The sequence below is a fragment of the Arachis ipaensis genome, chromosome B3, assembly GCF_059453495.1.
Source record: "Arachis ipaensis isolate K30076 ecotype BB chromosome B3, ASM5945349v1, whole genome shotgun sequence".
In the NCBI taxonomy this organism is placed as follows: Eukaryota; Viridiplantae; Streptophyta; class Magnoliopsida; order Fabales; family Fabaceae; genus Arachis; species Arachis ipaensis.
The window spans coordinates 123,191,746-123,205,830 of NC_142438.1; the positions used below are offsets into that span (position 1 = coordinate 123,191,746).

A 14,085-nucleotide genomic window follows, 5' to 3' on the forward strand; every position below is an offset into this window, starting at 1 on the left:
AATTATAAAAATTTTTTTATTATTAACCTATTTTTCAGCCTTTGTTACTATGCGGATGTTAATTCTTTAACAACCTCTTCAAACAATATGGGAGAAGATGAATGTTAATCATGAATGATTCTCTTTTGTAAAAGTTATGCATGCAAGAGTCTTAAAACAGTGTCGTTTTGATAATTTTAATGTGACAATTTAATGTGCTACATCAACGCTTCATTAACGGAGATCACTGCAGAAACAAACATAAATTATGATTTAATATTTGAAAGTCTCAATTGAGTAACTTAGAATTTCAGAATCAAACGTCGAAATAAAATTTTAGAAGCCAAAATGAGTTTTAACTCTCCTTGGCCGAAAAATACACTCAGATGTAATAATCATTAAAGTCAACAAGGTTTGTATTTTGTCAGGAAGTCAACAGCAATAGCTAGTGCAAGTGTGCAACAATACGCAAAGCGGGGATTGGGGCTTTGATCTCTGTTTTTGGTCTTGAAACGTTTTGACTTTTGGGGCATATAGGAGCAACCCATAAGGAGTCCAATTATTAATATTGGTCCTAAGCCCATCTGTTATTAGTCAATACGAGCATAACCCAGAAGAGAAACAAAATAGAGTTGATGGCAGGGCGCCAAGAACGCTGTCCCTATGAAATAGATGCGGAGGAAGTAGCTACTAGTTATGTTCCTCTTCCTCTTCCATTGGCGCGTCCAACTGCATTTGGCTGCTATGCATCGCTTTCGTTTCTTTTCTTCTGCTCCTTTAATGATCGACGCTTCATCAATCCACAATCAGCGGACACATGGCAACCTCAACGGCGTCGTTCCGATCCCTTGGCAGCTTCAGCAGCGACCGCATTGATTCGGCGCGGTTCTCCCGCAGCAACACGATAGCCGCCGATGAATACCGCTTGGGCGAGATCATTGAAAATAATAATAATAATAATAATAATAATGACAATGGAATAACAATATCGGGAATGCTGTACAAATGGGTGAACTACGCTCGAGGGTGGAGATCACGGTGGTTCATTCTCGAGGATGGTGTCTTGTCTTATTACAAGATGGAGACACATAACCTGCTTCTCACCCCCTCCGCCGCCAAGATCGTCGGCCAAGAGTCTCTCCGTCGCCTCCCCGCCGATATCCGTTGCACTTCCCGCCAATCCCAACCCCAACCGGAACAACCCCTTGGCCAGTTCCATCTCAGGGTACGCTATTATCAGCATTTCTCTTGCAAGAATATACTCTATCGTTACATGAAATTTGTTCTGAATGATGCAGGTGTGTACGGCACGAGAGAACAAATTAGATGGGAAGAGGTTTTGTGTGTACACGGGAACAAAGAAAAAGATCCATTTGAAGGCAGAGAATAAGGAGGACCGTGCAACCTGGCTCGAGGCCCTGCAGGCCGTCAAGAACAGCACCATTAATAATAGTAATACTTTTTTTTCTCCTCGTTCTTCTTCGTCGGTGGTGGTTACCACCCACAGGTTGAGGCAGCGCCTCTTGGAGGAGGGTCTTCCTGAGGCTGCTATCCAGGACAGTGAGGACATTATGAGAACTGAGCTATCACATGTCCTCAACAACAATCACTTGCTGCATGTATTGGACACGGTACATGTAATTATTTATGATTATGTTAACCATCCATTAGTGTGTACTATTGTATTCACTTCAACCACCTGTGTCTTTTCTAGACAGAAGATATTGACTTGCAAAACCCACACATTAAAAGCAAAAGTCAGAACTCAAGGGATGATGCCAATTCCTATCGAACCACATATGACAATAACAGTGGTGCGTATATATCTTGAATTAGCTGTACAATATACTTATGACTGTAAAGTGTTGGTAATGATAATGCTTTTAGTTGAGAATAGTGACATTCTTTCTGATTTAGTATATGGCCATCCTTGTTATTCTAAATTTATCAAGCTATCATGTTGATCTTTCTAGGATCCATACAACAGATTTTAAATTATTTTTACTGTTTTGATATATTACAGAAGGAAGTGTTAGTGACCGTGATGCATTCTTTGATACTTTTGATATTCTTTCAACATGTTCTGAGAGTAGCACTGGATTTCGGCCTTATAGATTCGGCCTTGATTTGGAACATGAGGATGTTAGTCGACGAAAGAAGTTACCTGATCCTGTTGAAAAAGATAAAGGAGTCAGTTTGTGGTCAATAATAAAGGATAATATCGGGAAGGACCTTACAAGAATCTGTCTGCCGGTTTATTTCAATGAACCCCTCTCTTCATTGCAGAAATGTCTTGAAGATTTGGAGTATTCTTACCTTCTAGACCAAGCATATGCTTGGGGCAAAATGGTTATTTCCTTCTTGCAAGATATGCCTTAGACATAGTTAATACAAAATTCACTTGGAGGCAATTGTTGTCTATAACTGATTCTTACTACTATTCTACATGGTATACAGGGTAACAATGTCATGAGGATGATATGTGTGGCTGCATTTGCGGTTTCAGGGTATGCTTGCATTGATGGCAGGACTTGCAAACCATTCAATCCACTCTTGGGTGAGACATATGAGGCATTGTATCCAGAAAAAGGCATTCGCTTTATATCTGAGAAGGTATCCTATACTTACTTTGGCATTAACAATTAGTACTGCATTGAGTTATAGGTACTGTATATGTGTATATACTCTATATCTTATTGTTAAAAGTTCATTTGCAAGGATATATCATTGTCTCAACATCATGCTAAAGGCATTTTTTTCCCCCTAGTTGTGAAAATAACTGGTGGCTGGAAATAAAATACTTACGGTGCTCATGTTGAGATAGGTCAGTCATCACCCAATGATATTAGCATGCCATTGTGAGGGAAGAGGATGGACAATTTGGGGTGACAGCAATTTAAAAAGTAAATTTTGGGGTCGTTCAATTCATCTTGATCCTGTTGGTGTAATAACTTTGCAGTTTGATGATGGTGAAGTCTTTCAGTGGAGCAAGGTATATGTGGATTTGATTGATGTGCATTTATTACTGTTAGTTTAACAATGTCTCTTCCAAAAGATTGCCAGTTTTCTGTTTAAGATATTTAATTCAACATTTCTACCATCAGGTAACAACAGCAATTTACAACCTCATATTAGGAAAACTCTATTGTGACCATTATGGTACAATGAGGATAAAGGGGAACCGCGATTATTCTTGTATGCTTAAATTCAAGGAGCAATCAATCATCGAGAGAAACCCGCACCAGGTGCTTCTTCTATATATTTATATGGTAGCAACAATAATGCTTTTGGTTTTACCCCTAGCAACCATATGGAAGGGTTGATGTATGCAGATTTTATTTCTCCAAAATGATGAGTTGAATAACTTTTGTTCTAGTTCATAGTCCGTAGACATGTAATATTTCTCATGCTTTGTAATCAAGTTTTGCTGCAGGTACGTGGAGTAGTGGAAGATAAGGAAGGCAAAAAAGTGGCAACTGTGTATGGAAAATGGAATGAAAGCTTGCAGTATGAAATTTTAGAGAATTCTAGTAAAGGAGAAGTAGAAGGGTCTAATGAGTCATCAAAATCACATCTAATATGGAAGAAGAGTGAGCCTTCCGAGTACCAAACAAGATATAACCTTACCAAGTTTGCTATTACACTAAATGAAATCACACCTGAACTAAAGGTAAACAATGTGAATCTATGTAATATTCTCTTTTGTTGACAAAATCCTAGAACAAATCCTCATTGATGATTAGTGTTTAATTACATTTGAGTTGACAAACAGGAGAAGTTGCCACCAACCGATTCAAGATTAAGACCTGACCAAAGGTGTTTGGAGAACGGAGAGTATGAAAAGGCCAATGCTGAGAAGTTGCGTTTGGAACAAAGACAACGGCAGGTATCATTGGTGCAACTTAATCAAATCAAATATTTGAAACTCATTGAGAATCATGGTGGTTTGTGAATAAAATATAGCTGAGAGAAAAATCAAGAATTAAAAAATTTGCTAAATAGTGGAAACGGCTGATTACAATTGAATTATACTTTTATATAGGATGGTAAATATGGTGATTAGTTTCGGAAATATCTAACAAACATTCTAATATAATATCTCTATATCTTTAATATATGTAGTGAATGAGATGAATTTGGTGGTTTTTGATAGTTGACTGTATTGGCAGGCAAGGAAGGTGCAAGAAAAGGGTTGGAAGCCAAGGTGGTTTGCTATGGACAAAAATAGCCATACATACTGTTATGTTGGTGGATACTGGGAAGCTAGAGAAAAGGGCAACTGGGAAGCATGCCATGACATTTTTGGCCAACTACCTACTAATGATACTGATATTGATAAGTGATAATCATGACCCGAAACACTAATTCCCAATTCAATTTTCCTGTGATCCTTGCCTACTCTACCTTCCTTAATCCTAGGCATATTTATAATCATTGCTTTAGTAATTTAAAGCCTAGCTATGAATATAGGTAATTTTGAGTGCACATATATATAGTGGCTAATCAATTCCAACTGCAACTTTTTTCGCAGTCAAAAGCTCAAATCAAAGTTGGGTTTTGGATTGAGTTTAACTTGGAGAAACACAGTATTTAACCAAGATAAAGCTAGATATACCTTGTAGGAAATTAAAGGGGAATCCAACGTATATATGCACTTTTTTTATCTTTCTTTTCTTAATGTTTATTCTAATGAGCCATGGAAGTGATCTGTTTCTGAAGTTTGTTGGGCGAAACGTAATATATAGGGTGGTCTTTCATTATTAAAGTTTTACCTTTCGGTGCAAGATTGGAAGAGTGGTTGATGATTGATAAATGTAAAATTTATTTAATGATTGTATTTATTATAATCTTTACTCTCTTGTCATTTTAATATAGATGCGCCTTTTCAGTTTCTTCAATAGAATAAAACTCCACTCAATCTTTATCTATACCTGGGTTCATAACATTTTTCTATTCACATATTTATGTTGCCTCATGCTTATTGAAGCCGATTAACACGTCCTCGGAATGGACACCACTCATAAAAATTGCAAAAATATTTTTTTTAAGTTATTTATTTAGTCACATTTAAAAAATATACTCTAAAAACATAAATTAATAATAAAATAAAAATTATGAATAAAATTGAAGATGTAAAAGAAGAAATAATTATATTAATGATTATAACTAATATTAATTCGAATTTTTTAAATCAATATAAAATAATTTTTTTTAAAATCTCAATTTCATGATAAATTTTATTCAAAGAATTAAAAAATAATAAGAATTATTGGACTAAAAGTAGAATAATTAGTAATAAAAATTTGTAGATTAAAATATAGATCTTCAAAAATTAGAAAAAATTATTAAGAGAATTATAAATAAAAACCCAATTCATTAAAAATAATTAAATTTGTAAAATGAAAAAAATTAAATGATAATGAAATGAAAGAAGAAAAATAATATTATAAAATTTATAAAAATAATAAAAAATAAAATAATTCACTGAAATTTTTGGTTAAAAATTTAAATTTTAAACAAATTAAAAGATTAGCATTAAAATTAAATTAACGATTTTAAAAGTATAACAACACCTTTAATATATATTATGCAAAAATTTAATATATAATAATTTATTTAATAAATAAGATCAAATATTTTTATTTAAAAATGTTTTAAATATTTTTTGTCAGAGTCTCTCTCTCGTGTGTGTGTGTGTGTGTATATATATATATATAACGATAGAGTTTGTTTGAAGTTAAACGAGTATATATTTATCCAAAAATTAAACATGGAAATCCAAAAGAAAATGGAATCCAAATGGCGTGACCATGATTTATCACAAATGTAATAATAATTTTAGTGTGATACGTCACCATTTAATAGTTTGATTCTGATTAAGATTCACCATACATTAAAAACATTGAATATGACAAGTTAGGCAACTAATATGAACAAAAATAATAGTGACCATAGTATACACGTAGGGCTGGAAGTGAGCTGAGCTGAGTTGAGCTAGGCCAAGCTCAAACTCGGCTCACGAAAATTGAGCTTGACTCACGGCTCGACTCATTAACAATCGAGCTTATTTCTTAAGCTCAAACTCGGCTCACCAAAAGCTCACGAGCTGGCTCGAGCTCACAAGCTGGCTCAAATAAGAGAAATATAGATACATAATCTATAATTTTATATCAATAAATTATAACTTATATATTTTTAAAAATATTTGAAAAGATCAATTTTATATATTGTTTATCTATCAATAAATTATAAATTTTTTATTTATGTCCTATATTAAAATTATATGTAAAAAATAAATATAAATATTAAATAATTAAGATTGTTATAATATATATATAATCGAGCCAGCTCACGAGCTAATGAGCTGAGCTTATCCAAGCTCAAGCTCGACTCATTTAATTTATGAGCTCAATTTCAGGTTCAAACTTGGTCACCAGCTCACGAGCTTAGCTTATCGAACTGTTAACGAGTCGAGCTCGAACTGGCTCATGAGCTGGCTTGACTCACTTCTATGCCGTATATACACGTAAATAAATAACAACGAAGAAAATCCAAAGACTTGACGTTCATGAATCAAGCATTTTTATTTTATTTTATTTTCTCTTATTATATCTAAACCTGTCCAATAGGAAACTGGATTAACAGGAATCTTGATTGCCTTAGGAGCTCTATTCGGTAGAAATATAGCTTTACAATCAGTGACATGTGAGAAGCACTCAGCATTAAGCTATTGAAGGTAACTTTTATAATTTTTAAGATTGAATATTCAATTCAGTCCATGTCTATTTATACGAAAAATAACACTATTCTTAACTCAAAAAAATTGGATAATATAACTTCTATATATTTGTACTGTTTTTGTTATGTCAGTATACTTTGTTAGTATTATTATCTTCTTTATCAACCAACATACCATTTTTTTTCTCTTCTTTTTTTGTTTGACATTTTTTTTTTCTTTTTAAAAGATCTTTATATTTTACTTACTTTTTTCTTTTGCAACATCACTTTTTGAATGATCCTTCTCCACCAAATCATTACCAGTAAAAGAATTTTTAAAAATAAATTTATTAATAATTTATGAGGATTAAAAACACATATATTACAAATAAATTAAAATTGGAGAAGAATCATATTAAGTGTTCAATTTTTAAAAAAAAAATTGGTAACTATGTTTGGTACGTAAACAAAAATAAAATTGACTTTTAATAAATACAACTCGCAATAATTATTTTTAATAAAAGATTTTTAAAATTTAAATGTAAACATGATAAAAACAAAAATATAGGTATTTATTAGTATAAGGAGTTATATTAAATAATTTAATTTTAATAAGCATAAATTAATTTTACACATAATTTTTTTAAACAATGTTAATTTTTAAACCCACATATATAAAAATATTTTTTTATTTATTTATCAAATACAAAGCTATATAATTATATTGTTTTTATTTTTTAAATATGATTTTTTTTTATTTACCTTAAACAAACACCCGCGCGCGCAGGATGTTGTAGTATGCACTAATTAACATAATCAAATCAAATTCACATACATACATACATACGTACATACATACATACATAGTATATAAAAGCAGGATATTATAGTATGCCCTAATTAACATAATCAAATCAAATAGTACAAATTATAACACAGTTGCATATTAATAATTTAAATTTAGTTAACATATTTCTTAAAGATACAAATTAAAATTATTAATAAAAAAATTATTATAAAAATATGCATAAAATTTAATTTCCGATGTAATTATTATGCATTTATTTAAATCAAAAGTTTAAAATCTTCTACAAATAATAATAATCTTCTACTTTTACGATGCATATTAATTAAATCCTAATAATTTTAATTAGATTTATTTAACCTGGATCATCTTATTAATTTATCACGCACTAATTCCAACTTGTTGTATTTAATTTCCTGATGCATAAAATAGATACTAGCACAGTAGCACCAGAGAATGCATAGAAGAGGAACTCCACATTGATCCAACTCTAATTTGTTTTTAAAGAGGAAACCTCTTCCATTGACTATAATCTTGTTTGCATTCAAGTTACAATTAATGGAAATATGGCATTATTATTAGTTAGTACGGAGTAGGTGAAAAATATTTAATTAGCATCAACTCCATTAAGAAGAATAAGAGTGGCTTCCATGTACTAGAGGCCAGAAAATTGTGTGGTTCTCCCCGTGACACCCAGAGATTTTTTATTTAATTAAGTCTAGTTGTAATTACTTTGGTTGTGTTCATAGCAAAGAACAAAGGATGATGATGATGATCTATTCAACGATATGCTATATCACCATATAATGCATCTAATATACTATGTTTAAAATTTTACTCCGTTGATCACGAAATACAACCAATAAAGTAACAAAATTATATTTAAATATGTTTTTATAAAGATATGCAACAAACTAAAAATAGTTCTTAGCACTCATCTAACAATGACTTTAAACGACATACATCATTATAAATTATATTAATTTATGCTATAGGGGAAAATATTTCTGATTAAAATATTATTTTTATAACTTTCATAATCGTCTAATTTGGACAAGGATAATAAAAACATGTATTATGAAGCAATAAAGCATGTTAAATTGGTATAAGAGGCAAAAATAAAGTATTTATGGAAGTATGGAACAGCGATTTCTTCTTCCAATTCGGATCAAAGGGCTAAGCTATTATAAAATCTCAAGAAAGTTATATATTAAACCTATTAGTAGTAATACCCATGTGATAGCTAACAAATATATAATAGAAACAAAATTCCTGGGGAATAAAAAAAGAACACAAATTTGTTATCTTTGGAATTCGGCTGGTGGATGATTTGGATTATTGTCGTTTGAGATCACCATCTGGCCCAGAAATCATTGACCCAAAATATGGTACGATAATATTATTATTTATATAGTAATTTTTATTTTTATTTTATATTTTATATTTTCCACTAGAACATAATACCCTCTTAATCAGACATTACAAAATAGCCATCAGGAAGACCCAGATCACCAGCTCTTCTACTTGGCCATTAGATTCAGAACCTGGGTCTGGGAATTTAAGGAGTTCCATTCTGATCAAGCAGTACAATTAAGTTTTTATGAATTATATATAATAGATGATATTTTAAGAAAAAGAATTTATATACCAACTCTTTTCTATATTTCCATTATATATTATTATTATTATAGATAATAGATAATAATATTTGTTATTTTATTGGTTAACATGTCATATTAATTTAATTCTTATTTTTGTGACGACAATTGTCTAACAAGGCAATATTTTGAATGTGGTTTGCGCAAAAGGAGTTAGTTTAATAGAAGTAGATTTGGTTTTGATTGAGCTTTCCCTTATCAGAAGTTCAAAACTTGAGAATATTGAATGTGTTTTGTTAGTTGAATGAAGGACTGAGGCCCACTAAGCTATGCCAGCGTCACATGCTTTATGCTAGAATTGCATCTTACTAAAATAATCCATATTTGTGGCCACAAATAAGTGAGTTCTTCACGTGATTAAAATAAATGCATACAACCTAAAACTACTAACTACTAATCTGATTATTCTTATGGTTTACCCTTCTCCACCGTGTTTTTTTACAATCAAATTTAGAATAAATAATCATTTTTTACTATAAAAAATTTAAAATTAATTAAAAAACAATTATTATATCTATAAAAAATATTTTTTATTGATTTTGTTTAAAAATTATATTAAATTTCTAAATTATTTCTTTTATCGTTATCAATTTTTTTATCCTTTAAATTCAACTTTTATTAATAATCAAATCACATAATCTTTTTTCAATATACACTCACTCCATATCCTTAATTTCTAATAGAGCAATGCTAGGGGCCAGCAACATTTGTGATTGGTAGCCATCAACTAGCCATCAATGATGATTTGATGGTGTGAGATTGATGTAAGATATCATCCAATGGCTCACATTTCTCTGCTGGTTACATGTTGGCCAAAATGCAATAAAATTGCTGGCCCCCTAGACTTTTCCTTTCTAATAACTACTAATTAAGTAGTCATAGCCTCCACTCAAATGCAAAATTGTTCATCATCTTTGTCACCGCCACACATTTAATTAATATATCAAGAAGCAGTCAAATTTCCGTCTTACTGTAACTTCAATCACGTTATCAACTCTCTTTGCTACCTCGACCAGTTCAAAAAAAATTAAAGTTCATCTATACGCTTGCATCTTTTTCACCCCACCCTTCTCTTCTTGTTTCTTGGGCCTGCACCCCCACACACACACACACAGAGTCGCGTACAGAGAGAATAAAGAAAAGTTACAAGAGTCAAGACTCTAACTAACGAAAACATACTCTAACGGTTATAAAGAAAAAACTGTAGCTATCTCCTAATATCCCCCTCAAACTCGGGAGCGAATTAGAAGAGAGGACCTGAGTTTGGATTTTAGAAATCTAAAACTGGTTTCAGGTAGCAATTTCGTAAGAACATCAATGACTTGTGTATTAGATGGACGTGTTCCACAAAGAAGAACTTTTTCTCGACCCTTTCTCGAACAAAAGACATGTCCAAGGCAAAGTGTTTTGAGCGCCCATGTAGAACTGGATTTGCAGCTAAGAAACAGGTGCCGAGGTTGTCGCAGTAGATAACGGGAGGGTGAGAGAGAGGGACATGAAGCTTTTGAAGAAGGGTCTGCAACCAAATGAGTTCCTCCATTATTAACATAATACTCCGAAACTCCACCTTCGTGCTGTCGTGACTCACTTTCAGTTTCACCTGTTTCTTGTTGCTTCAAAAAATTAAGTTGCTCCCCAAGTAGACACAGAATTCAAATGTGGATTTTCTATCATCCAAATTATTAGCCCAATCAAACGCAAATCATTTGTATTAAAGAATTCTAAACCATGAAACAATGAACCCGCAAGATATCGCAATACCTTTTTTATTGCAGACCAGTGAGATTGAAGAGGGTGATACATATATTGGCTTATTTTATTTAGAGACTATGCAATTCTGGGTCGAGTAATCGTAGCATATTGAAGACCTCAACGATGGAATGATATAGAGTTTGGTCTTCGTAGATATCATCACCCTGATTTGATAGTTTTAGGTTGGTGGTCATAGGTGTGGGCATGGGTTTTGTATGTGTTGTCCCTGCCCGATTAAGAAGCTCCCTAATGTACTTAGTTTGAGGCAAGACAACATGATGATTAGTTAAAAACATAAATTCAATATCAAGAAAATATTCAAAATTCCTAAATCTTTGAGCGAGAAAACATCATTGAGTTGTGAACTTAACAAAGAAATTGTAGCTAGATCAGTGCTTGTCAAAAGGATATCATCAACATAAACTAGTATGTAAATAGTAGAAAATGAATTAGTACGAATGAAGAGTAAGTGATCTGACTTAGTGTGATGGAACCTAAATTTGTTTAAAGTTTATGTTAGAGTAGTAAACCAGACACGGGATGCTTGTTTAAGGCCATACAAAGTCTTATGAAGCTTAAACATAGAGAAAGTAGATGAAGATGAGAATCCAAGTGATTGAATCATGTAAACATCTTTGCCTAAAGTGTCATTAAGAAAGGCATTATTGAAGTCACATTAACGAATTTGCCAACCTTTTGAGAGAGCTAAAGTGAGAAGGATACGAATAGTTGTGGGTTTAACGACAGGACTGAAGACTTGGTCAAAATCTAGGCCCTCCTTTTGGTGGAAGCCTTTCGCAACTAGACACGTCTTATATTTCTTTATCAATCCATCTGGATTTTGTTTGACCGTGAAGATCCAATGGCAGCCAATGATAGTGGCTTTTGGTGGTGGCTCTATAAGATTCTAAGGTTTGTTTTTGAGCAGTGCACTATATTCTTCAAGTATTGCATTTTTCCATTTAGGATATTGCATGGCTTGGTCAACAGAGGAAGGAATTATATGTAAAGAGTCTTGTGATGAGGTAAGAGTAGTATGGTAAAACTTTAGTTTAAAGATGCCAGACTTAGCACATTTTTGCATGGGATGAGTGTTAAGAGGTTGTGGTGGATCAAGAATGGGTAGAGGGAGAGGAACTTCAATTCCAGTGATGGGAACATGAGATGAAATGGCTATAAAATGAATAGAGGGAGATTGTTGATGAGTAGCAGAGGTAGTAGGTGGGAAAAAAGTGACATCTATTTGGGATGGCAGAGATAATAAAGGAGGAGAGGGTGGATGAGTAGGAAAAGAGGTTATAGGAATAGAAGGACAAGAAGGAATAAAAGTTGGGGCAAAGAACTGATGCTGAGTGGTTTCTTGAGAAAAAAGAGTGTGGTATGGATAGATGGATTCATCAAATTGGACATGATGAGATATATAGAGTTTGCCATCAAAAGCTAAGCATTTGTAACCTTTGTGATTCGTAGCATATCCAAGAAAAACACATGGTTTAGAACGATGTTCAAGTTTGTAACGATTGTAACATCGAAGATAAGGATAACAAAGACAACCAAAGACCTTAAAGAAGGTGTAATTTGGTCGTTCATGATGGAGAATTTCAAAGGGAGATTTGATGTTTAAGGAAGAAGCAGGTAAGCGATTGATAATTTATGTGAAACTAGTGAAAGTATCAGGCTAAAAAAATAGAGAAAAAGAGGCATTGGCTAGCATGGCTAGACCAAGTTCGGTAATATGACAATGCTTACGCTCAACTTTGCTATTTTGAGGATGAAAATAAGGACATGTGAGTCTAAAAGTGATGTCGGAAGAGAGAAGGAAATGTTTGAAGGCATTAGAGGTGAACTCACCTCCATTATTTGTCTGGAGGCTCTTGATTGTGCGACCAGTAAGATTTTTAACAAAGGATTTATATTGTTTGAAGGCAGTAAAAGTTTGATATTTATTGATCAACAAGAAAATGGAAGTGAATCCAGAATATGCATCAACTAGGGACAAGTAATATTGATAACTAGGTGAAGAAGAAATATGAGAAGGACCCCACACATCAGCAAAGATAAGATCAAGAGGTTGAGTGTATATGTTAATAGATGAGGTAATTGGTGGCTTTTGGCTTTACAACATGCATCACATAAGGATGAGGGGTTGGAAGGTTGAGAGTATGGAGTTGAAGCATTTCAAAGAGCTACAACAATGACCTTCGAAGAAGCATGACCACAGCGCTTATGCCATAGTCAGAGGAAGAAATGTTGGTAAAAAGGGCTTGTAGTTTAGATAAAGTAAGAGATTTAGGGATAGAAACATTTTGGAATTTGTAGATTTCATTAGATTCAATGCCATGCAAAAGAATATGATCATTATGTGAAGAACGAAACAACAATGATGAGCATGAAACTCAAAGTATACTCCATTATCTTCAGCAAATTTTTGGACACTAATGAAATTCTTTGCCATGTTAGAAACGTGCAATAAATTAAGTAAAGTAAATTGAATCTTTGAAGAAGGGGATGTAAGAGTTGGGTTACCAATATAATGGATACGAATACCTATGCTATTTTTTATGGCAACATGTTCAGAGCCACAATATTTGGTGCTGGAAAGGAGGTTTTGTTTGTCATGGGTGAGGTAATTTGATGTAGCAGAGTCGGGGTACCATGCATTGTCCTACACTGAAGAAGGAGTAGCAATGAGAGCTTGAGGATTATAAAAGGATGTATATGCAAGAGGAGACAGGAGTTTTTAGGAGGAAGAATTTGGGTTATTGAAAGTTTAGTCAAAACAAAAGTAACACTATCACACTCCATGACCAAGACAGCCACAAAGTTGGCATTAAATTCAATTAGAGCTTTGCCAAGAACTGCAACGTTCAAGGTAATTATGACCTTCTCTTCCTTATCTGCCACCAAATCTTCGAAAATTGGAACCAAAAAAACAAGAATTAGTGAAAGAAGATTGAGAATTAGTATTAATAGGTGTAGGTGTGGAAGAGTGTGTTTGAGTGTAATTATCCTGAACCAAAGGGGTCTCTTCTTTGTTGAGTTGTTTGTTCATTTCATCTTGAGCCATGAGAAAAGCTTCAAGTTCTGGAATGCTCCATGATTTTTTTTTCTTCCAAAAATGAATGTACAAAAAGCCTTATAGTCATAATTCAAACCATCAATAATTGCATTAAC

The 14,085-nt window shown here is 32.9% G+C and overlaps 1 protein-coding gene across 1 annotated transcript; it reads left to right on the forward strand.

Annotated features, from left to right (window-relative positions):
- Window positions 1-661: 661 nt before the first annotated feature.
- LOC107633551 (oxysterol-binding protein-related protein 1B-like) lies at window positions 662-4,558 on the forward strand. The gene is made up of 10 exons (XM_088509079.1): window positions 662-1,204; window positions 1,278-1,610; window positions 1,694-1,793; window positions 2,003-2,328; window positions 2,437-2,592; window positions 2,804-2,971; window positions 3,084-3,224; window positions 3,413-3,649; window positions 3,752-3,865; window positions 4,149-4,558. Exons 1-10 carry the CDS (start codon window positions 797-799, stop codon window positions 4,320-4,322), a joined length of 2,157 nt encoding a protein of 718 aa, XP_088365205.1. The 5' UTR covers window positions 662-796; the 3' UTR covers window positions 4,323-4,558.
- The last annotated feature ends 9,527 nt before the right edge of the window (window positions 4,559-14,085 follow it).